Here is a 27001-nt window from a genome sequence, read left to right on the forward strand (position 1 = left end):
GTAGCTTTTACAGTAACATTTGCAAACTATTTTTGGCTTGTTTAGCCTCAATCCACTTACTGTGCAATTCAATAATTATGATACCAACTATTCGTAAGCAATATTTCTCAACTTCATGCAACTTTCCAATTATAGATCAGTAAAAAATACCAATATTTAAAACTATAGACGATTCTTATGTGTATTGCAGAATTATAGTTAATGAACAAATGAAAATGTTTGCATTTCCACATTTCTATTAATCCAACACAAATGTTAACTTGGCAGCACACATTTACGCACAGCCACCATTTTAGAAATTATAATATAGTTTGGAACTCCTATTCTGCATATCAAGACAATATTGTATAGTCTAAAATCTGACAAACATTGATGTTTCCTTATTACTATGGAATCTCTTCAGGACATGGTGGATTACTGCTTTCACCACAATCACAATTTTTTAGCTCTCCAAGTTTGAATGGATGCTACTGTATCTTTACTACACAATTTTTACAGTGAAAACATCAAGAATCAGAATACAAATTTCAGATATTTTAATACGCTCAAAACAGATCTTGGACAACAATTGCCAACATGTGTCCTGACGAAGGGTTTCGGCCGGAAACGTCGACTAATCTTTTCAACTGATGCTGACTGACCTGTTAGTTCCTCCAGCGCATTGTGAGTGTTCAATTGCCAACATGTGCCACTTAAACAGGTTTGTGACTACCATCAGTGAACAAAGGCTCCATGAGTAAATTTTCAAATTAGAAACCAACTCAAAACAATACAAGGCAAGGAAAAGTTGTGGAATTCTCATTCACTATGAAGAAAACCCTTCAAGTGTCTGCAACAGGCTCTTTGATGGGTCTTTATGAAAGATCTCCACTGCAATATTACAGTTTTCAAATCTTCTTTTCTACTAAGTTTTGGACCAGTTGAATAATCATCTTAAGCATTGCTTTGTTTCATCTGTAGACTATTTAATGAACAACAGAATAACTATCAGTACAGTTTGAAAATGAACAAAATTATCTTTTCTCATCTAGTAACTTCCATTTATTTACTGTTGAGTGTTCCTTGCATATATTCAATAATATAACCTGTGTACTTGAAGAATAAACATACACCTTAAGTAGTAAAACCATGGCCTTCAACACTTTTTAAAAATTACAATTATAATGGGGGTGAGGGCTTTTTGTAATCTGCAGAAAGCAAAATTGTTCTCCCTAAAGAGGGGAGATTGAACAGGTGTTAACAATTGATGCATTTACATTAGAATGAATGCAGAGAAATTGTTTTGTCAACAAAGAAGATTAGTATACCAAGGACACAGGTTTCACCATGGTAATACAGAAACATCCCTTCGCTTTCATCCCTACAATAGACCACCAGGTGAAAGCAAAGGGGTGATAAGAGTTCACAGTGAATTACAAGTATAAATTTAGATTTCAGAAGTGGAATTTGTTCTCTGCTTAAAAAGTGAACGTTTGCAGGGTTTTCGTGAGTAATCAAGTAAAAACTAATTATATAGCTCTTCTAAAGAGGCGACAAAAGGCACAATGGGGAAAATGATGACCTTCAGTGCAGGATTTTATGGCTTCCCAGAAATCTAACTTAAATTACAATATAAAAGCAAAATACTGCAGGTACTGGAAAATTTAAATAATGCTTAGCTGATCAGGCAGCAACTTGAAAGAGAAACAAGGTTAAGTTTGAGATCAATGACAGACACTGGTTTTTCTTCCATGGATGCTACTTAGCCCTCCGAGCATTCCCAACATTTTCTTTATTACGTTAAAAATAGATATCCTTTTGGATCAATTTTACTTTGCAGTTATATTACAATTTCAAATGAACTCAGTTCAAATATGTCATTTTCATACAAGTTAACAGCAAGAACCTGGAAATACACACATAGAACAGAAATGGGTACACAGCTGTGCTACAGAACTCCATTCTATTTAGAAGAAACAAGTCATCTCAATTGGATAATATATTGCTAGGATGTGATCAGAGGCAGAGGATGCGTTCTAGGCAAATTGCTGACACAAGTCACATACTTAAAAAAATAAACAAAAAGGCATGGGGAAAGTCAGCAGGCTGCATTTTGTGAGAAATATTCATGTTCCTTTGGAAGCCAGGCAGATGGCGCTACCTATAAGAAGTCAATATGAAAAGTAACTACAAGGTAAGAACTGCAAGAGGAAAAATGAAAAGAGGGGATAAGACTTGAGTAAGGAACAAGTTTGACCACTTTATGTAGTGACAAATATTTAACTTAACAGAAGACAATCATAATAAATGACTAGCACTAAAGAATCAAAGTAGCATTCAGCACAGGAAAGATAACTTACTAAAAAATGTAATAATAGAAATAACATATACAGATTAAGTGGTGGTTTTTTCAAACTGACACACTCATTAATATATTGCATATATGCAAGTACTTCTATGTATCAGAACCAAATTTAGTTTCAAGTTTTCATAAAAACAAAATTCCTCCAATTTCAAGGTGAAACTCGTTAGCAGATTGATAGCAAACCCACTTCATCGACTGAAATGTCACCATAGTGCACCCTACAAGTGTTGATGAATATCGAAGTATGAAAATAACATGCAAACCAAATATATTATGATGAATTTCATGTATCTGTATACATTTCCTTATTATTATAACAATACTGTGGCCATTTAAAGCTGTAATTTTGAAAGGGAATAGTTAAGATGCAACATTCATAAAAATGTATAAATTTATCAATTTCCTTTGGTTTATTGATTTCCTAAATTCCACTGCAGAGACAGTTATGAAGTCGACCATGTGATTTTCCAAAACCTGAAGTTAAATGTTTAATAATATAAATTAACCATTCAATAACTTTATCCTGAAAGTCACACAATTTAGGTTTTCAATGTGCACAAATAGATATATCATAAATAATAAATAACAAAGAAGTTTTCCGCAGATGACAATTATCAAATAGCTCTAATGTTTGAAAACTCTGGAATATTATTCTGAATGTAACTCCAAAAGGATATGATGCAGTGAGTTTATATTTGTCCCTTTAGACTTCATGAATGTCTTTGGATTTCCAGCATATCCAATAACTTCCATTTGTTACAGCATTTAGAGAAACCCCTTAAAGCATACTATTAGCTTGCGAGGAGACTGACATTTGCAGTTGACCTTTCACCTAAACACTTGGGCTGTTTCCAAAGTCCACTGTAATGTTGGTATACAAAGGAAGTTCTTCTCTCTTAAGTAAACTATAGTTGATAGAATTCATTCCATCAGATCGCCATGATTTTGATACCTTCACTACCATGTCAAATCTGTAAAATAATCAAATTGTGAATAGTTGGCTAGAGTTGCGAATTTAAAAAAAGTCAAATTTTATCAAACTGTTATCAGTGCCAGGAATTGCCTGCCTCTCCAATCTTGTTCTTATTAAATCAGAATACAGAGGGCCTACAAAACTAATCCTAACATCCCAGTTTTTAGCAGCACAGATTAAAGAGCAGCAAGGTTTCCAACAGATTACTCAACGAGCCCTTGTAGTTCGTTAGTTTGTAAGTAACAACAAAGTTTCATTCTAAAAATATTTAGTTATAGTCGCAAATATTTCTTCCCCTCTGCCATCAAATTTCTTAATGTTCCTTGAACACTATCTCACTATGCCTTTCTGAACTACTTATTTATTGTTATTGTAACTTAAAGTACAGTAATTTGTTATTCCTGCATTGTACTGCTGCCACAAAACAAATTTCACCATTAAGTCAGTGACAACAAATCTGATTCTGAACTCAGTAGCCCTTTTTGAAGAACAAGGGGCCTAGAACATTTTATTTCAATCCAATTTTTAAATTTGCTTGTTTTATTGGTAAAAGCCAAAACAAAAAGACCAGAAAACAAAATGTTTGCTATAGAGTCAGAGGCATAGCATTTTGGCTATGACTCTGGCCCAAATCCTCATCCAAGCTAGTCCCATAACCTTCTAAATATTTCCAATCCATGTACCTGTCCAATGGCCTTTTGAAGGTTATTATACGCGCCTCAACCACTTGTTTTGGCAGCTTATTTCATGCACTGACCATTCACATTTGATAAGTTCCCCTTCAAGTTCTTGACTGCCCAACTTGGGGGGGGGGGGGGCAGAGGAAACCAAGTGCATCATTCACTCTGTCTATGACACACTTGATTTTATACATTCAGTAGCCAGTTTATGAGGTTCACCTGCTTGTTAATGTACAAACGTAAAACATCTAATCAGGTAATCATGCGGCAGCAACTCAATGCATACAAGCATGCATGGTCATGACGCAGAGGTTCAGTTGATATTTAGTCAAATCATCAGAATGAGGAAGAAATTTAATCTAAGTGACTTTGACCATGGAATGATCGTTAGTGTTGGACAATGTGGTTTGAGAAACTAAGGAATCTGTCCAATATCTTCCTATTATTCAGCCCCCCCAAAGTCCTGGCAACAACCTTTTAAAACTTTCCTGCGTTCTTTCCAGTTTACAGCAGGAGTACAAAAACTGGACACAATATTCCAAAAGCAGCCTCACCAGCATATTGTACCATGATCTCCAAGTTCTATAACAAGTCCCCTGACTGATGGAAAGTCAGTGCACCAAACGCAACCTTCATTCACCCTCACTCCATATTCAAAAATCATGCAATTATACTTCAAGATCCCTTTGTTCTACAACACTCGTCTAGACCTTACCATTCACTATGAGTCTTACCTTGATTTGATTTTGCAAAGTGCAACATCTCACACCTATCCAAATTAAACTCCATTTGTCATTTAACACCCATTTACCCATTAGGAGGGATCTTGGGGAGAAAGTAGCTATACCAGAATTACTTTTTATCTTCCTTTCCTATCAGGAAACAATTCTGTATTGACTTAAGTAACAAGGGCTCAAAGAAAGAAACAAACTTTCACTGCAAATATGAAAGGAAATGGAAATCTAAGCTCAAAACCATCAATAACTGCCTTTTAATCAATCAATTCACAAAAATACAAACAGGTGCAAAACCAATTATACACCAACCCTGTCATAGTAAAGTTAAATTTGGAAGTCAAGTATGGAAAATACTTTTAAATCAAAAGGTAATCAAAATATTGTCATTAAATTTGTAGTTTGCTTCAAATACCCATGTAACTTATTTTACAACATTAGTGGATCTGTATTTCTTAGTAAATACTGCAAAAGAATTAAAATACATTTTATATCACTGTTTTGAAATCTAAACTGGCCCAAAATTCCCACAACCACTGCCTGTAAAGAGTTTGTGGTTCTCCCTGTGCACGTGTGGCTTTCTTCCAGGTTCTCCAGTTTCCTCCCAAAATCTAAAGATGTATTGGTCGATAGGTTAGTTGGGCATTGTAAATTGTCCCATGATTAGGTTTGGATTAAATCGTGGACTGCAGGGCGGCATGGCTTAAAGAGCTGGAAGGGCCTATTCTGCACTATGTATCAATGAAATGAACTAATGTAGCTGAACTAAAATTCCACTTCACCCTGCACCTAGGAACTACTGAAGTGAAAGCTGACTTGCAGATTAAAGCAACACACATCAAAGTTGCTGGTGAACGCAGCACGCCACCAGCAACTTTGATGTGTGTTGTTTGAATTTCCAGCATCTGCAGAATTCCTGTTGTTTGCAGATTTAAACCACTTTTGAAAGTACCTTTTTTCATTTTTTTCATTACCCACATCCATACTGTGTGTTATCATTTTGTAATGTCCAAGTGAGAGGGGTGTTCGAATTATCTTCATTCCTGCAAAGTAAATCCTAAATAAAAAAAACAAAATTGTGATTATTTACAAGTTGTTCCAATGTGAACCTTTGCACAATCACCCAACTAGATGCGTGATTACCACAAGGCTGATAGCTAATACTTTTCACAGATAACTTACTTTAAGCATACAACATGGAGCTCAAATCAATAATCCAATTAATCATATATTTAGTCTAATACACAGTTATCGATTTAACCAATAATCAGGGAAACAAATACTGATAAAGTTTAATAAAACAAGAACAGTTTATGGATAATCAACAATGACTGTATTTAATTGATCTGCCAGTAATAATGGGCTGCATTTCAAAAACCCAGTATCATTTTGAAAAGAATTTAGTTGAACGATTAAGCATTTTAAATAGAAACCTGTGGCTTATTAACTACAGCAGTTTATAGCATTACTTCGAAACAACAGTAAACCAAGCCATTTTAATAAATACTCTAAACTTTGACTTAAATCTTACCTAGCAGAAATATCATCATCTTCTCCACCCCAACCCCAGTATGTGTTTGGGAAGCCATTAATTCGCATGTACTGATCAGGAGTCAAGGCTGAAACACCACCAAAATACATCCTATAAGGTAGCCTATAAAGAAAATGGAAAAAATGCAGATGCCCATTCAGTTTTATGCAATGAGATACCAAATTGCAGATAAAACCGAAAATATTCTACTACTGATATGGGGTAAGCTATATGGATATTCCTTATAGACATGCAAAAAAATTCTGCACACTCATGTATACTGAATCAGCATACGTTATCATACAATTGAGTTTAATGTAGATTGGAGGCAACTTGAAATTTACACACTGCGGGGATAGGCAAGACTATATTGATCTACTAACCATGAAGAGAACAAATCATTTCAATTCAGCGCTTCCTAATATGAACATCACCCAGCCCCAGCTGTGACGAGAGAAACGACATTTCTGCCATAAGCATTATTTCATTCAAACAAGTTTAACATATATGAATGGCACAGGAAATGAATCAGGCAGATTTAATATTCCACGAGCTCCTTATATAACCTTACATTCCCTTATTCATCCGTTTTTCAAACTTCGTCATAAATGAACTGTTGTTTTTCTTGTTCACGGACATGGGTGTGTTGGCTAGGACAGCATTTCCTACCTATCCCTAATTCCCTTGAAGCAAACACTAGCTAGACAATTTTACAGTTAACAATCAAGTGGTGTTGGGAATTTCGAGTCGTATACAAATAAGACTAGTCAAAAATGAAATTTGTTCATCATTAGTGAAGTAGATGGTGAATGAACTGAGTGTTTTGTGTCAGTCTTCATTTGGAAGTCACCAGCGACATGCCAGAAAAACTAGTGTCATGGGTCAGGATGTAAGTCACTATTATTAAGGAGAAGATGCGTGAGAAGCTGAATGGTCTAAAGATAGGCAAGTCAACTGAACCAGATGGTCTACACCCTAGAGTTCTGAAAGAGGTAGCTGAAGAGATTGTGGAGGCATTACCAGTGATTTTTCAAGAATAGATACTGGAATGGTAATGGATGACTGGAAAATTGCAAACGTCACTTCACTCTAAGGAAGGGAGGCGAAAGATAAGTTATAGGCCAGTTAGCCTGACTTCAGCAGTTGGCAAGATACTGAAGTCCATCATTGAGGATGAGGTTTTGGAGTCCTCAGAGGCACATGATAAAATTGGCCAAAATCAACATGGTTTCCTGAAGGGGAAATCTTGCCTGACAAATGTGTTGGAATTCTTTAAGGAAATAACAGATAGCACTGACAAAGGAAAATCAGTAGATGAGGTTCACTTGGATTTTTAAGACCTTGACAAGGTACTGCACGAGGCTGTGAAACAAGAGCCCATGGTATTAAAGGGAAGATACTAGCATAGCAAGACGCAGTATAAAACCAGAAATCAATAAAGAACAATGCGGCTTTGTGGAAAACACTGGAACCAGAAATGCAATTTTCATGCTACGGATGATCTGTGAACAAGCCATCCAGGTACAAAAAGACGTCTACCTATGTTTCATTGACTATACAAAAGCTTTTGACACTGTCAGACAGCAAGATCTTCTGGAAATACTTCAAGATCTTGCCATAGATGGGAAAGATGTACATTTCTTAAGATACTTATACTGGGACCAGACAGCATCCATCAGAATAGAAGGACAAGTGAGTGAGTTTGTGAATATCATGAGAGGAGTCAGGCAAGGTTGTGTCTTTTCGCCAGACTTACTCAACCTGTATAGTGAAAATATCTTGAGAAGTATCAAAGACATCAAAGGATTCACAATTGGAGGCCATAATATAAATAACATCAGATACGCTGATGACATCGTACTAATAGCTGACTCAGAAACAAAACTTCAAGAAATGCTATCGTGGCAGTAGAAAGTAATCGCAGAGGCCTCTCAATCAACACCAAGACGACAGAAAGCATGGTCATCTCCAGAAAGATAAACATCCCACAATGTGTGATCAAGATCAGAAATACAAACATCAAACAAGTCAACAAATTCAAATATCTTGGCAGCCTAATAACAAATAATGGCAGGTGTGACACAGGTATCAAATACAGAATAGCAAGGGTGAAAGAAGCTTTCCAAAAAATGAAGATCGTATTAACAGACAGGAAGATGAGCATGTACACTAAAAACAGAACACTGCAGTGCTACATTTATTCTACCCTGACTTATGGAAGTGAATGCTGGATCATTTCTCCAGCAATGGAAAAGAGACTAGAAGCGGTGAATTATGGTTCTACAGGAGGATGTTAAAAATATCATGGACCACACACACATCAAATGAAGAAGTTCTCAGAAGAGCCCAAGCAGTTCGATCACTCATACCAACAATAAGAGAAAGACAACTCAGATTCCTAGGACACATCATGCAGAATGCTGAACTAGAAAAACTCATACTCTCTGGAAAGATTGAGGGGAGCAAACCTAGAGGAAGACCTCTACTTATGTACATCAAAAGCATAGCCAGGTGGCTGCACATCGAGGAAATGGAAGTCATCCAAAAAACGAAGGATAGATCTTTATGGAAAACCATGGTCACCAAAGTCCGCATCGGATATGGTACCTAGACAGACAGACTAGCATGGACAGAAGATTGGCTGACTGGCAGAAGACAGGGTGGGATTAAAGGGGGCTTTTTTTGGTTTTCTGGTTGTCACTAATGGTGTTCCACAGGGAGTCAGTGTCAGATTCACTACTTTTCACATTATATGTTAATGACCTGGATAATGGAATTGATGGCTTTGAGGTCAGGAGTGCATATGATAAAAAAAATAAGTGGAGGGGAAAGTAGTGTCGAGGAAACGGAGTCTGCAGAAGGACTTGGACAAATTAAAAGAATGGTCAACAAAGTGGCGGTTGGAACACAGTGTAGGAAGTGTATGGCCATGCAGTTTAGTGAAAGGAAAAAAGGCAAAGACTATTTTCTAAATGAGGAACAAATTCAGAAATCAGAATCAGGTTTATTATCACTGGCATATATCGTGAAATTAGTTTTAATGTGGCAATATATAATAAAACTAAATTAAATATATATATTTAAAAAGTAAATTAAATTAGTGCAAAAAGAGAAAAAAGTAATGACATAGTGTTCATGGGTTCAATGTCCATTCAAAAATCTAATGGACGAGGGGAAGCTGTTCCTCAATCATTGAATGTGTGCTTTCAGGCTCCTGTACAAAGGTGCAAGAGACTTGGGAGTCATAGTGCAGAATTCCTTAAAGGTTAACTCACAGATTGAGTTGGTAGTAAGGAAAGCAAATGTGATATTAGCATTCATTTCCAGAAGACTAGAATATAAAAGTAGGGACATAATGCTGAGCCTTTATAAGGCACAACATATTAGGAATATTGTGATCAGTTTCAGACCCCATTTCTAAGAAAGGATGGGCTGGTATTGCACAGGGATCAGAGGCTGCTTATGAGAATGATCACAGGAACAAAAGGATTAACATACAAGGAGTGTTTGATAGCTCTGGGCCTGTACTCACCGGAATTTACAAGAATGAGGGGATCTCATTGAAACTTACAAAATATTGTAAGGCCTAAATAGAGTGAACTTGAAAAGGATGTTCCAATATTGGGAGAGTGTCAGTGGATACAGCTTCAGAATAGAAGAATGTCCCTTTAGAACAAAGATGAGGAATTTCTAAATCCAGAGGGTGGTGGATCAGTGGAAATCATTGCCACAGAAAGCTGTGGAAGCCAAGTTGATCGGTATATTTAGAGCAGAGGTTGATAAGATCTTCATTAAAAGGACATCAAAGGTTACAGGGAGAAGGCAGGAGAACTGGGCTGAGAGGGGAAAATAAGTCAGCCATGTTCACATGGCAGAGCAGACTTAATGAGCCAAATGGCCTAACTGTGCTCCAATGATTTAATAGGTCTTTCCTTTCAGCATTTTTTCTCATTTTCGCTAATGGATATAATCAGGTGTACTGTATTTTAAATTGGTTAGTTTTCTTCTCGTGTGGAAACAACTACATCTACAATATCTAAGTCTTACATCTTAAAAATCATTAGCCCTCACATCACCTCATATCTAAATAAGCCTAATGATTTAAGTTTAAGATTCAATTTTTTCTGATGGTTTTAATTTTTAAGCATTAGTACTGTTTTGTACCATTTCCATTGATCTCCAAATCCTTTTTATAATAGTGCTCATTGTGATTTACGTTTCATGTTTAATTTGACTACCATTTTTCATTCACAACCCTTTGCAAATGATCACCAGTACTCATTTGCCTTAAATACATGTGTTAGAATTGGTTTAACTGTGCAGTTTCTCTTGCTTTTCTACTCAATATAACATCTTGCACAGAGTAAAAAGCTCAATTCAGCTTTTAAATTATTACACCACATTACCCCATTATGAAAATTTGGCAATTACAAACTAATTGACATATAAAACTTAATATTACCATCCTTCAGTGCAATGCTTCAAATCTCAAGCCTTCAACCTTAGTATAAATACCAGTTGTACATAAGATTAGTAATATGAACACCATTGAATAGATGAGTCAGGTATGCATCAAAAAAATAAAAAGAGCAACTACAACCAAACTCCAATACAACCCTTGTTAACTGAAGTACATGTGGATACATGTGAGTAAACTAGGACTCATTAATGTAGATCAAATTAATGTGTACTATTTGGAAGTGAATACATCTTCAGATTTAACATGCCTTTAACCATTACAGTACAAGTTTCTCAAGGCCTAGCAAAGTTACCAAAGAGGAGGAGGGATGCTTCAGAAGTTCACAATTGCCCTTAAACCAGATCAATTAGTCTCAAAAAGACTTAGCTCTCAAAGTTAGGTGCTCACTTCCTTTAGGAATAATTAGTTGGGATTCTTTCAGCAAAGAACTTGAGCCTGACAGCAGCAAAACAGGAAAAATCATGGAATGTTTGAAACTATACCTGTAGGCAAAAGAACCTCATACAAATTTGTCACATATCTTGGGGAATTTGCAGTGGCAGTTCAACCCTCCACACTATTTTCCACTTGCTGCAGGATTGTTAATTAGAGAACACAGACCTGAAGTAACTATGACAGCAAATTTAGTGACTAATGTCTGGCAGAGAAATGGATAAAAAGTACAAGACTATTAACTGAAATGCCAGAATATCGCATACAACAGGCTGTCACCTGTAGTAGATTTGGCTGCTGACATGGTTGCTACCCATTAACCATTCTTACATTATGTATTTTCAACATCTAAGATGGTGGATTAAAGTGTGAGAAACATTACAATGCATTTTCACCACTATTTTGGTGTCCACCTATCTCAAGGATCTGAAAAAAAGTAAAAAATGAAATATGCATGCTCACATCTGCACTTCATAGAGAATATGATCCAAAAATGCAGCAAAATAGGAGACAAAGGCTAGATACAAGGATTATCCAACCTGACGGGTTCAGCCTTGCCGGTGGCCATCACCTCAGCAATCCATTCCAATAATGGCAGACAACCTCCTGCAAAAGACATGCATCGCTCTGTCTAGCTGAAAGCGATATTTACCCTACAAAAGCACTTATCAGATAAAATGCTGGGCAAGTAGCTGCTAGCGTAGTGAGTAGCAGTGAGTTCAAGCTCAAGATGTGGAAATGAGGTCTGCAGTAATGCAGACTCTAAACATCTGAATTTTAGTACGATTCATTTGACCTAACTTTGATAGAAATATACTTATTCTGAAGATTAAAAGTGTAGTCACTAAATACAACATTTGGAAATGACTAACTTTATTGCTGTGGCTTTCTGCTCCCATTTGCTTCTGAGCTCATTGGAAAGCAACTCTAAACATCCCCCCACCCTCACATACCCCACAATATAGGACAATCATCTGGTTTGCACCATCTCCACCAATCGTTTAATGCAGGATCCAAAAACTCAATCGTTAATCAACAATTATATCACTCTTACAACCAGCTTTTTGGGACATGGCGATCACTTGCAAGGTCAACTTTTATTGCCTGTCTCCAACTGCTTTTTTTGCTATTGGAATAGGCACATTTAGGAATGTCAAAATTTTTCCCAACTTGCACAACAGCTTGCTGCCCTTGCACTTTAGTAGAAGTCGTGGATGTGGAAGTTCAAAATAACTTTCTGTAATAACAGCTTGTAGCTTTGCTTGCAACCAGGCATCTGCCCTTTCAGATGTTTGATTAAGGCTGATTTAAGCCGTAGGGTGATGTGCACCTCCCCAAAGATGTAACTCACGCGTCATGGTGACGCAGACCGCAACAACTGTGATTGGTCCGCTTGGTAGCATCGCATTTCCTCATACGCATTTCCAGTTGCTTTTCTCTGCCATGTCTGTACACTGATTCGAAATAAATGGTTGGAGACGATGAACCAAATTGTCAAATCTACCTGTCAACATCCCAAAATATTTGAAATGCATTTCTTCATCCATGTCTCTCACGAAGAAACTCAACACAGTGGCATAGAAACCCCACCGCCAACTAGCGTTTTGGCGGTGAACTGCAGAGCGACGCAGACAGAAATATGCATGCTCGCTACGGCGTAGGGCTACGCAAAAGTATAAATCAAGCCTATGGCGTAGCCCATATGCACAAGTATAAATCAGCCTTTAGTCTTAACTAACCGCTCAACATTGACAATCTACTGATGCATGCAATCAGAAAGCAGTTAGCACTCTGGATCCTAGAAACATTGAAAGGAGCAAAAGCATTGACAGTTCATTACAATCAACAGATAAAGGTTTATTGAACATTTCAATCCCCTTATACTGTCTCTATGGAATTCAGCTACTTCCATATTTCACTCATGGTCCTTCAAAGTCAATGCATTTTCAAAACAAAAAAAAATCCTGGTGAAAAACTTAGGATGCATATTTTATAGAATCACAAGTAAATCAAGATGAGGGTAATCGACTTTCTCTTTTCACCTATGCTGCCTGAACAGCTACGATGCACAGAAGTTTTTTGTCTTTAAATATGTGATATTGTAAAAGACCCTTCACTTTTTGACAATACCATAGCCGTAGAGAATGCCTTTGGTAACTCTGATAAGTGCCATTTTGCTTATGTAACAAAGGTGGAAAATGCTTTTGAGGAATTCAAACAAGATCAAGGACATGAATTGGGGAGACTACATTTTGATCATGCACTTGATAGGAAAAGAGATGCTGAAGATGGTAGTATTTTTTTCAAAACAGTGAAAATATTTATAAGTATAGATGCAAGAGCACCATCGACATCAGTAAATATGGGGCTCAGCAAGGAAAAGGTGGGTTCTCAGGAGAAAAACAAGAGAATGACCAGAGGCAGAAAATGTTCTCTCCAAAGTTGTCATGTACATCAGGGGAGATAAGATTCAACCTATGAAAAGATTAAAGTCCAAAATTGGCAAGGAGCAAAATTGGGCTCGGGACTCAGGAAGTAGAAAATTAACCAAGACAGTAGCAAAGAAATCCATGAGCTCTTCATATCTGTTAAAGATGAACATGGAGAAAATGAGAAAATTTAAGCAAACTGCAGTAGAAAATCCAGTTTATATTTGCCCCTCTGGATAATCCCTCAGTCGTGAGCAGCTTGGCAGACACTACTGCTTTATGGTCTAGCCAAATATGGTATTGAATGATTAGACCTTTTGTTCAAAAATTGCCTTCATGTCTGCGTCCACTAACCTTCAGGGAATAATAGTTTGGGTCATACTATGTGAAGCGGTTAGGACAAAAGTGAAGACTCATTTCATAGAGACCAAATCAACAAAGATAGAAAACAGTTGAACATTAGTAACTCTGGAGCAATCATAGTGAATGAGAGGCCCATAACCAGAAATGAAATAAGGTAAGATAGCAGGGGCGACAAAGAACTATAAAAAAGTAGAAATGCTAAATTGATCTGACGAACTGGAGTGTGGAGCTACTAATTATATTAATGAAATGATAAAGAACTGAAATTAATATTAATGATAGTGTCAACTATGCAGGTGATTTTGAAAAGTGTACTAAGCTTTATAAATGTTGACAGGAAGAACCAGGGGACCTCAGTTTAAAGACAAATATACTTGCCACCAAAATGACAATAATAACAACAAAATACATGCACAGAAAAATAAAGTATAACTGAATCTAAAAATTGTCTGTGGACACAAAAACAAAATACTATTTCCTGAAGACCCTCAGCTTCTAACTGTGCTGCACTACATGACTAAAAACTTAGAAGGCAGTCTCCAAAGATGAATTTTGTTAGTATAGTATTTTAAGTTGATCCCTAAAAAAAGCTGGTTATTTAGTGTTGAGTTCTACTAACAGTGTAACATAATTCCAAAGCCAAACCCTTAGTCACTTATTAACAACTATGCTTGATTACACATACAAAGTGGTTAGCCACGGATCAAATTACAGTTTCTTCCCTGAAGTGAGACGATTTTCCAGTGCAGTATTTTAATGTTTATTTTGGTGAACAAATGGTTGGAAATCTTTCAAATGAGATAGTACATGGGGGACACCAAGGCCAAATTAGATATTATTAGAGAAAAAAACAAACTGCAACCCAGTAATTCTAAAAAAAGACAAAAGGAATAGCATTTAGTGTATGTTCTTTAGAACCAAGAAATGAAAAGCCCAAATTATGATTAATAATACATAACACTACTTTCAATGGTGGAAAGAAAGTTATAATGAAATGCAGCATCTGCCATGAGAGTGCATTATGTTAGTTGCAGTCAGTCTGATAAGTAGCTGAATTATCTGCAAAAACAGTTATTAAAATATATAAGAATGAGAAAATAATTATTTATTCCTGTAATTTTCAATACCTGTACTTGAATTTATTCATAGCACTGGATACGTGCTTGGGGTATCTTTTATTGCAAACGTACAAATTGTGATCATTCTCAGGAATAAGGTCAACATCATGTAGAAACAGACAGTCCCAGTCTTCATCCTTTAGTGCTTCTCTCACTCCAACATTAAGCAGTTTTGCTCTGTTAAATGTACGATTTCCAGTCTGAAGAGAAAATAATTTGCATTCAAACAAAACATTTGAACAAGTGTTGTAACCAGTCTTGCATTACGTAATTAAGTGATATGCTGAAAAATAAAGTCATTGGCATAAACAACCCGATTTCAAAACACTTGGTTAGCTTTCAAACTATCATTATAGTCTTAATTGAGCCAAAAAAATAACATTACAATGCAACAAGTCACATTGAAATCGGAATCCCAGTGCAAATTTTCCAGTTAGTTGCCTTCTAGTTTATCAGAAATTAGAAACATTTGACTGGACAGTTTTTAAACTTAAAAAAAAGTGCTACCATAGATAAAATAGCCCCATTCTGCTGCTTCAGGGTGCCACAAATTATGGAGCATGATTGAACCTATCATTCAAAGTACACGTATACTATATACAACCTTGAATTTTGACTTCCTACACTCATAAAATCAAATAAACCCAATAAGAACTGTCAAACTCCCATTGTGCAAAAAAAAACAAATCGTGCAAACAATAAAAACTAAACAAATAACACTCAGAACTAAAGTTCATGAAAGTGAGTCCACAGCGACGGAGCCAATTCAGCGATGCAGCCAGTCCAGGAGCCCGTTTGTTGTAGACCACAACCTCAGTTCAATGCAGAGATCAGTAAACCTCATGGAGCAGTGAACAGAACACTAACAGAATTCTCACCTCCAGCCTAGACACCCTGTCCTTTTCAATCTAGCCCAGCACTTAAATTGCCTAAACATCGGCTCATTCCACGCTCTCGGGTCCGGAAAAGTTGCAGTCTTTTCTTCTGTACGTCCTCAATGCTAATTTCACCTTGCACACAAGTATTGGCAGCCTTTAGTGATTGTTACAGAGATAGTGATTGGCAATAAGGAAGTTATTGCCACAATAACTTCCTTAATACACAAGTTTAGGAACAATGGATTGTCTCAAACCCTTCTGCAACTTGTATCAATCTGAATTTCATCTCTTGACCAAGTTTGGCATTTAGTGTTTAATACCACTAACACAAATCCAAAACTCAATTCTTAAATTTTCAATTGATCTACCTGAGTTATGTTTGAAGAGAGATCCAGACTTCACTATTCAGCTTAAAGCATTCCTGACATTTTCTTTAACCAAGTACGCCTCTTTTAAGGCATTGAATAAAGAGTCAGAGGTCATTTACCTCTATCATACCCCAGTGGATCTTGGAAAAGACACTTATCCATTCCCCTGCCCACTCCTGCCAGCCCTTCTGCAAGCTCTTTCTTCAAAAGAAAGAGCAAAGTGAAATTTATTGACATTGTTTCCACAACCTCTAAGCAGTATATTACAAATCACCTTGTATATTGCCTTCCTGTATTTATCTAAAATCCTGGAGCAACAAGTCTCATTATTCATCACAAGAAAGTTCTTTATCAAAATCCTTCCCATTATTTACTATATTACATCTCTTAACATCTTCTGTTCCAGGTTGCTACTAGAAGAAATAGTTTTTGCTAGATTCCGTTATCTTCTTTGTCATCTGAAACAGAACATAGAACAGTACAGCACAGTTCATACCCTTCAATCTGACCTATTAAAAAACCTACTCCACCATCAATCTAATCTTTCCCTCCAACACATCCCATAACCCTCCATTTTTCGTACATCTATGAGCCTAAGAGTCCCGATTGTATTGGCCTCTAACACCAAGCCTGACAGCGTATTCCAGGCACATACCACTGTGTAAAATAAAAAACTACCTCTGACATCTTGCAGAAACTCCTAAATTTCCCTCCACTCACCTTAAACAGATGTCTCCTGGTATTGGCGATCACCATCCTGGGAAAACGGTAAATGCCCTCTACTCTATCTATGCTTCTCAATCTTTCATGTCACCTTTATCAAGTCATTTCTCATGTTCTGACTCTCTATAGAGGACAGACATAGCTTGGTACACCTTTCCTCACAAGATATGTTTTCTAATCCAAGCAGCATTCTGGTCCCTCTCTGAAGCTTCAATATCCCTCCATTAAAGAAGCGACCAGAACTGAGCACAATACTCCATGTCTGATCTACAGTTTCATAAAGCTGCTAAATTTCTTCACAACTCTTGAACTCAATCACCCTACTTATGAGTATTAAAGAAAATCTGCAGATGCTGGAAATCTAAGCAACACACAAAATGCTGGAGGAATTCAGTAGGCCAGGCAGCACCTATGGAAAATAGTAAGGCGATGTTTACTGAAGGGTCTCAACCCAAAATGTGGACTGTACTCCTTTCCATAGATGCTGCCTGGCCTGCTGAATTCCTCCAGCATTTTGTATGTTGCCCCTACTTATGAGCTTTTCTCTTTGGAGAGGAGGAGAGATGACTTGATAGAGGTGTACAAGATAGGAGGCATAGATCAAGTGGACAGAGATTTTCCCAGGGTGGACAAAGCTAATACAACTCTAAAGGAATAACTTGAAGGTGTTGGGAGGGAAGTATAGAGGGATGTCACAGATAAGTGTTGTTTATTTTTTTTTAAACATATAGAGTGGTAGGTGTGTAGGGTCGTGGTAGAGGCAGAAACATTAACAAAATTTAAGAGACTCTGAAACAGGCATATGGATGAAAAAAATGAAAGGCAATGTGGGAGGGAAGGGTTATATTGATCGGAGCAGGTCATCGTGAGCCAAATTGTATGGTTCTATGGTCTATGTTCTCCAAATGCTTGTAAATTCTGTTCTTAGGTATCCTCTTCAATGGTTTAATCACAACAATAAGACTCACTGGTCTATTATTTCCAGAATTATCCCTATTATATTTCTTGAACAATGGAACATCCTCCAATCTTCTGCTCCCACTCCTATGGCCAGGGATAATGCAAAGATCTTCTTGAGATTCAAGGTGAATGACTATAATTTCCTGTAACTAATGGAAATATCTATACTGTATACCTACAGAGTGATACTGTATTAGTGATCATACTAATATTCAGGAATAGTATTTGGGAATAAATGCCCTTTTTTTGCAACAGCTTACAAGGATGCTGGAGATACACCACTGACAGGATGTAGTCAATCTATTTAATTTCATTGTTAATGTTGAACTAATACATTCTATTAAAATCAAAGGATACCTGGTTTTGGGCAAAGAAGGATTACAGGTTGTTCAGCTTTAAAACATGGTCTGTATAAAGTGATTTGGAAATATTGTTGATAAGTTTGAGAAAACTTGTGCAGGACAAATTGGCTATAATATCTTTTTTTAAATCAGGGAACCACTCGATATACTTTGGAAATTAGCAAAGAATAGGCTGCTTTGAAAAGAACATTTACAGTACATGTAATCAAACATTTCCTCTCAACTCAGGCTTCCAGTTTCACTGCAGAAGACAATTTACAATTGCCAAGTGCTCATGATAGTCTATTAAACAATGTAAAATACAGCCTCCAGGAGTTTTTGAACTTGCAGTAGCAAAATAAACAGCTATTTAAAAAACATTTTTTTTTAAAAATTCTGCAGGAAAAGTAACTTTCAGACTTACAATGACAAACTCTTTAGCTGTCAACTCCATTTCTCCCATTGACATAATTGTTCAAATGTTCAAAGTAAATTATCGAAGTACAGTGGATTCCAGTTAACTGAGATACACTGGGCCTCAATTAGCCAAAATTTCATGGAAATACTAAAAAGGTATAAAAAAGACAAACTACTTTTTAACTGAGTAATAAAATTTAAATTAAATACAGAACAAATTTGAACACTACCAATGTTACTACAGTACTATAAAACCGTATCAGCTGCTAGTACTTATTTACAGAGGAATTCATCCAGTGTACACAGTCATGTATAGGGTACCCAGGGAGCGGAGCATCTCTGTTGAAGGGTCTTGTCTGGTCCTTTCTGGGGCAGCTCACTCACCTTTGGTCCTCACTTGACACTCAGCTCTCACCTGTGGCTCCAAGTAACTGTTTGTATGTGACAGCAGCCACACCTGGTAAACTGCTCTAACAGGCTGGCTAAACCAGGTGAGGACAGCTAGTGGGCTTCATACCCCAGTAGAATATGGACATGCCTGTCCTACCATGTGAAGTTAGCTCCAGTGGACTCGATGGATGAGATCAACAGTGAGATCCAATGGCCAAGGCAGCGGTGGAGAGTTAAAGGTATGATAAGGCACAGAAGTCTGATTATCCACTGCAACCAAGTTTATGATACTACAGTTTATGATGACTGCTTGTACCACTAGACCCAGACTTCTGAGGTAGAGAAAATGGAACTGCACGAGTACAACTTCTTTTCCACTTTAATAACTCTCCCACACAGGTTTCACTGTCGTCATTGGATATGACGGACAACCAGCATGCTACCGTTTCAATTTGATTGACTGTAAATGAACAAAATTAGTGCAGACACCCAGTGCAGATAATGGACTGCCTTCATACAGTGCTTTTGATGACTGCATTCTCCAAATACTCATTTTCATTGTAACATTCAAGATGATTGTCAATACCTTCAAATTCTTCATAGACCACAACTGGAAGTAGTGAAATAGTTCACTTTCAGTCTGCCGTTTCAGGCATCACCAAGCCTGAAGGCTTGAAATCGCAGCGTGCAGAACAATTCTAAATTGCCTTTTTACCCAGTCCTCTGAACTATCACTCTGGTTCCCATTCCCCTGCTAATCTATTTTAAGCACTCCTTAATGGCTCTAGCAAACCTGTCCATAAGAATATTGAGACCCCCTCGAGTTCAGGTGTAACCTGTACCTTTTGTACAAGTTACACGTTCCTCAAGAGACCCCAACAATCCACAAACCTGAAACCCTGCACCCTACACCAATTCTTCAGCCACACACTTAGCCAAATCTCTTATTCTTACCCTCACTGGCACGTTAACACAGGCAGCAAACCAGAAATTACCACCCTTTTCCTGCTTTTCAGTTTCCTACCTAGCTTCCTATGTTCTCTTTTCAGAACCTCATTCTTTTTCCTACCTACAGTGGCATTCAAAAGTTTGGGCACCCCGGTCAAAACTTCTGTTACTGTGAATAGCTAAGCGAGTAAAAGATGACCTGATTTCCAAAAGGCATAAAGTTAAAGATGACATATTTCTGTAATATTTTATGCAAGAAAACTTTTTAACTTCCATCTTTTACAGTTTCAAAATAACAAAAAAGGAAAAGGGCCCGAAGCAAAAGTTTGGGCGCCCTGCATGGTAGTACTGAATAACACCCCCTTTGGCAAGTATCACAGCTTGTAAATGCTTTTTGTAGCCAGCTAAGAGTCTTTCAATTCTTGTTTGGGGGATTTTTGCCCATTCTTTCTTGCAAAAGGCTTCTAGTTCTGTGAGATTTTGGGCTGTCTTGCATGCACTGCTCTTTTGCGGTCTATCCACAGATTCTCGATGATGCTTAAGTCAGGGGACTGTGAGGGCCATAGCAAAATCTTCAGCTTGCACCTCTTGAGGTAGTCCATTGTGGATTTTGAGGCGTGTTTAGGTTCATTATCCTGTTGTAGAAGCCATCCTCTTTTCATTTTCAGCTTTTTTATAGACGGTGTGACGTTTGCTTCCAGAATTTGCTGGTATTTAATTGCATTCATTCTTCCCTCTACCAGTAAATGTTCTCCGTGCCACAGGCTGCAACACAAGCCCAAAGCATGATCGATCCACCCCCGTGCTTAACAGCTGGAGAGGGGTTCTTTTCATGAAATTCTGCACCCTTTTTTCTCCAAACATACCTTTGCTCATTGCAGCCAAAAAGTTCTATTCAAAAGGTTCAAAGGAACATCTAAAGAAGCCTGATGCATTTTGGAAACAAGTTCTGTGGACTGATGAAGTTAAAATAGAACTTTTTGGATCTGTGGATAGACCGCAAAAAAGCAGTGCATGCAAGACGGCCCAAGAATCTCACAGAACTAGAAGCCTTTTGCAAGGAAGAATGGGTGAAAATCCCCCAAACAAGAATTGAAAGACTCTTAGCTGGCTACAAAAAGCATTTACAAGCCGTGATACTTGCCAAAGGGGGTGTTACTAAGTACTACCATGCAGGGTGCCCAAACTTTTGCTTCGGGCCCTTTTCCTTTTTTGTTATTTTGAAACTGTAAAAGATGGAAGAAAAAAAGTTTTCTTGCATAAAATATTACAAAAATGTGTCATCTTTAACTTTATGCCTTTTGGAAATCAGGTCATCTTTTACTCACTTAGCTATTCACAGTAACAGAAATTTTGACCAGGGTGCCCAAACGTTTGCATGCCGCTGTGCATCACTGCCATTATGTACCATGGACTTCTGGCTGTTCACCCTCCCCCTTAAGAATGCTATGGACTGAGACGCCCCTGACTCTAGCACCGGGGAGGCAAAATACCATCCATGATCTCTTTCAGATCCACAGTCTCCTGTCTGTTCCCCTAACTGTTGAATGCCCTATCACCACCACTCTCTGCTTCTGGTGTCACTTCTACCCTGTAAAATGTATTTACCACCTTCACATTCTCCTATACAAGGAAGAAGCCATTGAGATGCAGCTGCAGGCGGGAGGTGCAGGAGGTTTGGGCCCACACTACTGGTTTAGGAGCAGTTGTTGCCCTGCAGTCATCAGGTTGCTGGATTGTCTTCACTTGCCTCAGTGACTCCCCAGCCTGTGCATTCACTTTCAGGAACTCTACAGCTCATATTCTATGTATCATTTGCACGATTTGTTCTTTCTCACATGTTGGATATTTGTTGGTATTTGGATGTGGTTTTCCATGGATTCTATCGTAGTCCTTTAATTTACTATGGGTGCCTGCAAGAGGATGAATCTCAAGGTTGTATATGGTATACATACTTTGATAATCAATTACTCTGAACAATATCCACTTTGGCCACTACACTTAAACCTGCATCTTTTGGCCCTTACCAAGTGCCTATTAATCCAAGTGATCTCAATCTCCATAGAAATTACTGCTAATTGATTAAAGTGATCTAGATCAGTGGTCCCAAACCTCCGGGCCACGAAGCATGCAGTGGTGCAGTGGTAGCTGGGACGCACCCAGCACATCTTTAAGAAAAAAGCAGAAATAAACAAGCTAATTAATTAGGTGCTGCCCGGCACGCAAATGTTGGCCCAGATCAGAGGCGATTGCCGATTTCATTTATGCAATCGGCAATCGCCTCTGACCTGGGCTGACATTTACGTGCCAGGCGGCACCTAATTAATTAACTTGTTTATTTCCACTTCTTTCTTAAAGATGTGCTGGGTGTGTCCCAGCTACCACTGCACCCCTGCATGCTTCACGGCCAGAGGTTGGGGACCACTTATCTAGATTACCCCATGTGTGATGTGGTGTAGATGTTCACTACTAAGTCTTTATTACCCTAATACAGAGTGGAATAATTGTCATAAAATCTTTATAACTTGTGCTAACAACTGCATCATGTGCTTGAAAATCAGTTTAATTGCTTTTCTCAAGGTTTCTCAAAGAAAAGCTACAAGTATGATCCAATCAACACAGTGACAAGTATGAACAAATTAATTCACCTGCACAATTGGCAGTTAATGAAGTGGTAAAATAATAAATCCAGCATGTATTTTGACCCTGCAATAAGTCTGAAGTTCAAGTAGTTTAAACAAGAAATATAGCAATGAAGAAAAAATCATGTTGGCAAATATTGAATAACCAGCAATCCAATTACATAGGCTAAATCAAATGATTTTACATTGAAGGCAAATAACTGAAGTAAAATATTAAATCTCAGGAATTAGTTAGGCATCTTTAAATAGCAAAAACTATTAGGAAATTTTTACCAGCTGAAAATGTTCAAACAATATTTCCTCTCCCACTGTAATTAACAACTTTCATAAAAATATGACAGTCTGAAACACAAATAATTTAGTATAGACTAATTAGCATTAAAAAGCTGAAGCTTACAACTAAGTAACAAAGGAACATTTCTGTATTAACCAAAATTAATTACCTGATGGATGACATATATTGCATATTGAAGCTGTTGACGCTGCAGGAATGGATGAAGATAATATAGAAGTTGGCGCAAATGTGGCTCCCTGTTTCGATGAGGAACAAGAATTGCTGTCTTATACCAAGCTTTGCAGTGTGGAGGAGTGTACCGCCCACCAGATTTTACATATGGATTTTTTCTTTCAATTTTGCTCATAATTGGAATTTTCTGAAAGCTGATTGTCAATGGTCCAACTGTAAATGTTGACAACAGAAATGTATATTCTATATGGTCGAAATCACAAAAACATAACATTCTTAATCATTAACAGTTCTGAATATGACATTCCCAAAGCAACAGAAAAATAATCTATGAACTAGACTGCCAAACCTTTCTGAAGAGTTCAGCATAAAGTTCAAACATGGAGATTTGAAAACATAGAATATGTTACTCAGACTAAATGAAGTTTAGGCAGAAATGTTTGCAATCAAACCTTGCTAAAATCCTGCAAAACACATTTTGCTATGACACTGCATAGATTGCCATCAAAAACATGAACTTCTCTTCCCACCAGCACTCTGGCACCAAGATTCGGTGGCAAAGAATTGTGTACATCCACAAATGGTAAAGAACAAGAATTTGTTCTCAATAATTGGAAAAAAATCCAACTGAAGATCAAATCTTACTGTTCTGCAGAAATACGATAAACATTAGTCTGCTTGGATTTGGTGTAACAATAGCAATGTGAAGTACAAAATTTCAGACTGAAATACTTGGGACATAAAGTGAACTTTTTTGCCACCAGTTACTTCAAGGTATAACATTTATTAGCACGAATGACCTTTTCCATTGTTATACAATAGCTTATTCAGTTTGGTAGGAAGTTATCTCTTGCGTTACCCTCAAATATTACTTTAAAAAGCTACATTTGAAACACTGCAGTCATTTAATTCATAAAAATTTCTGTAACTATTTAGATTTTTCTTATAATGCAGTCATAAGAATTCTTATATGTTGCACACTAATCCCAAATTTTGATGCAATTAAACCATGGATTTCCATAGCTTATCCAACACCATCTTCTATACAGAAAAAAGTCAGTTGAACTATGTAAAGTGATGTGAGCTTTTTCAACCGACTGTAGATATTTTATTTTTAAATAAAATTTCTACCAATTGTTTTATTCAAATCCTGCACTAAAATTTTAAAAGGAGACAAAAGTCAATAAAACCAACAGGAAAGGTGAGGGTTAAAGAAATATATTGCCTTGGAAACCTGGCTGGGTGTACATTACAGCTGCTAACTTGTTTATACCCATTTATGTAAAGTAGGAAATGGGATTCAATTTTTTGTAAGATTGCAACTACAGAGTTAAGTAGCTGTAACATTTCAGAATACATTCAGAGAACACACTCCAGGATGTTATCAGTGTAAGTTCATTCCTTGTTAATATAATTTGGTACAGAAATAGCAATGGGAAAGCAAGAATCTGCAAAACTTAATGACTTGGTAAACTTAAGTGTGGGTGATCTGTCCACAAGGTTAAATTGATTTAGGCCAAGGCGTACTGTCAATTAAAATGAGTGGTAAAGTATTTGAAACAGTGTGCATATACTTCACCTGTACCCAGAATATACAAACATTCAAAGTGATCTACTGCAACACTAAATGTATATTAAAGAGGGTGATGATCCTTCCCCAAAGTTATTTGATAACGATACGCTTCAGTATGCATTTAAGAATGCTAGAGAACAGGTTTTTGAGCCTGTTATTAGACATGCATAGAAAATTTAGCTCAATCTAGTTTCAAATCAACATGTATTTCCAGACTATCCATTCTACAGCCTCCACTTGATTCACCTTACAAAAGTACTGAACAGAAATTAAGCAGCAAACTGAAAAGGAATTAAAAATATAGTCAATGGAGAACATTTTTATAATTGAGAGTAGGAAGGAAATTATGAACAAGGAGACAGGATACAAGTTGACTAAAGTTGGAAAGAACAAGCAGCTGAGAAGTAATGAAGGTCAAGGTTGTTATAAACAAGGCTGCTGCTATTATACAAATTGAGTTACTATAACAGCAAAACATACCAAAGCACCCTTAGCGCAAGAATTTTCAAAATCTTCAAACTTGCTTAGGATACAAGCGCAACTGAAAGGCCTGGTGACAAAAGTATTATTACGCGATTCTGCACATACAGGAAATCTGGAGCAACACACACAGAATGCTGGAGGAACGAAGCAAGTCAGGCAGCATTCACCGAGGGGAATAAACAGTCGACGTTTCGGACTGAGATCCGAGTCCTGATGAAGGATCTCAGCCTGAAACGTCAACTGTTTATTTCCCTCCATAGAAAGACAGCGGTAGAACAAATACATTGGAAAAAGGGACTTGAGCAGAAAAATAAAGGTTGAGCAATGCAGACATTTTTAAATCCGGCGGCTACTTAACTAGGAGACAATAACATTGCCGCACAAGAGCAACGTACAGTACAAGTGGATTAGTACGCGAATACTGAAATTCTGCACACCTCAAATTAGAGAGAGCGAGTATAAGTCTCGAGTAGACAAAGCACTAATCAAGGTTCAAGTGTGGGAAATGAGAAGTAGATTACATAACAACGAAAACTTCAACACGAATAAATCACCGTAAGAACGTTTTAAAGGATTTAGTTTAGACCGCTGGCCCCACAAAAATTGTGTCCAGAGTACTTAAGAGTCAATAATGAGTTGTAGCCAAAGGAGGCAAACAGTCGCCAATAACCACGAAGTAACTCCGCAGAAATATTTTGCTAACATTGATCGAAAGGGAAATATTAACCCACATAACACTAAACGTAACTTGGCTTTATACACTGTTTACATAGACCGACATTTTACTGAAAATCCCTTTCCTGGCTTCAAAGCAATTTCTTAACAGCCCATAGGCATGAGTTCAAATCCCAGAGATGAGCTTTAATCAGTTCTGACATAGTGAGCCAAAATAGTCTCCCATTCAAAATATGGAAACTCTGAAATCTTTATTTCTGTACAAGGGACCAAGATCTACAACTCAAGTTTACCCAAATTATTCCATCGTTTTAATCTTCACTTCCCCACTAAATGAACCATTCCCTTCCCCCTTGCCTTCAAAGTGCATAAAGAAACTCATATCGCACCCCCCCCCCCACCGACCTGATGCAAAGCGCCTGAAAATCAAACAGTTTAACAGGAGCCTATAGTTGCGGCATGAACTTCAACCCCAGTGCTCCGCCGTCGGAATAGGCAAATAACAGAGCAACCTAGTGCCCTTCATGCACCATGTGTTCTTACCAAGCAGCGGCGACTGGGCGGGACACTGTACTAAAGTTTCCCGGTCAGGACCTGGGGTGATCAGGCTGAGATTGGTGTAAACGTCGTGGGTTTTCGTGTAATCCCAGTGGCCGCCGTGGTCATCCTCATACAGCAAACTGGTGAAGGAGTTGGAGAGGCTGCGGCGGTACAGGAAGAGGACGAAAGCCAGTTGCAGCAAAGCAAGGACAAGCAGGCTGCAAGGCCGGCTTGGGGAGCACAGGCGGGTCATTGCAGTCCGCATATACAGCCCATCCGGGCTACCTCTCGGCTTCACAGCGCCCACTCGTCCCCGGCGCCGCCGCCGACTACATTGCTGAGAGCTGGCAAGCCTCTACACCCCCCGGAATGGACGAGCATGGCAGCTTGGTACCAAGACAGGACACTGACACTGCAGGAGTTAAAGCGCGGCTGCCGATCTCCTCCCTAATCGGCACCGTGCTCCCTGACAGCGAGTCACCATGCGAATAACAACACTGCCCACACCTGCGC

General features: G+C 37.8%; 1 protein-coding gene across 2 annotated transcripts; it reads right to left on the reverse strand.

Moving 5' to 3' along the window:
- LOC134349488 (beta-1,4-galactosyltransferase 3-like) lies at positions 1-27001 on the reverse strand. 2 transcript variants are annotated; one of them, XM_063053878.1, is made up of 6 exons: positions 26492-27001; positions 23195-23460; positions 15094-15284; positions 6263-6385; positions 5684-5788; positions 1-3315 (listed from the first exon to the last, which is right to left on the reverse strand). In XM_063053878.1, the coding sequence occupies exons 1-6, from the start codon at positions 26751-26753 to the stop codon at positions 3177-3179; spliced, it is 1086 nt and encodes a 361-aa protein (XP_062909948.1). In that variant the 5' UTR covers positions 26754-27001; the 3' UTR covers positions 1-3176. The 2 variants fall into 2 exon arrangements, with proteins under 2 accessions (XP_062909948.1, XP_062909949.1); XM_063053879.1 differs by having other exon boundaries at positions 3-3315; positions 23195-23430; positions 26492-27000.

The sequence above is a fragment of the Mobula hypostoma genome, chromosome 7 (assembly GCF_963921235.1).
Source record: "Mobula hypostoma chromosome 7, sMobHyp1.1, whole genome shotgun sequence".
NCBI lineage: Eukaryota > Metazoa > Chordata > Chondrichthyes > Myliobatiformes > Myliobatidae > Mobula > Mobula hypostoma.

Excerpts from the sequence above, each read along its gene's own strand:
- LOC134349488 (XM_063053878.1), bottom strand. The coding sequence starts at position 26,753 with ATGCGGACTGCAATGACCCGCCTGTGCTCCCCAAGCCGGCCTTGCAGC. Across the intron at positions 6,386-15,093 it reads ATGAATAAATTCAAGTACAG|GCTACCTTATAGGATGTATT; the intron begins GTATTGAAAATT and ends TTTTCTTTATAG. Across the intron at positions 5,789-6,262 it reads GATGATGATATTTCTGCTAG|GATTTACTTTGCAGGAATGA; the intron begins GTAAGATTTAAG and ends TTTTTTATTTAG.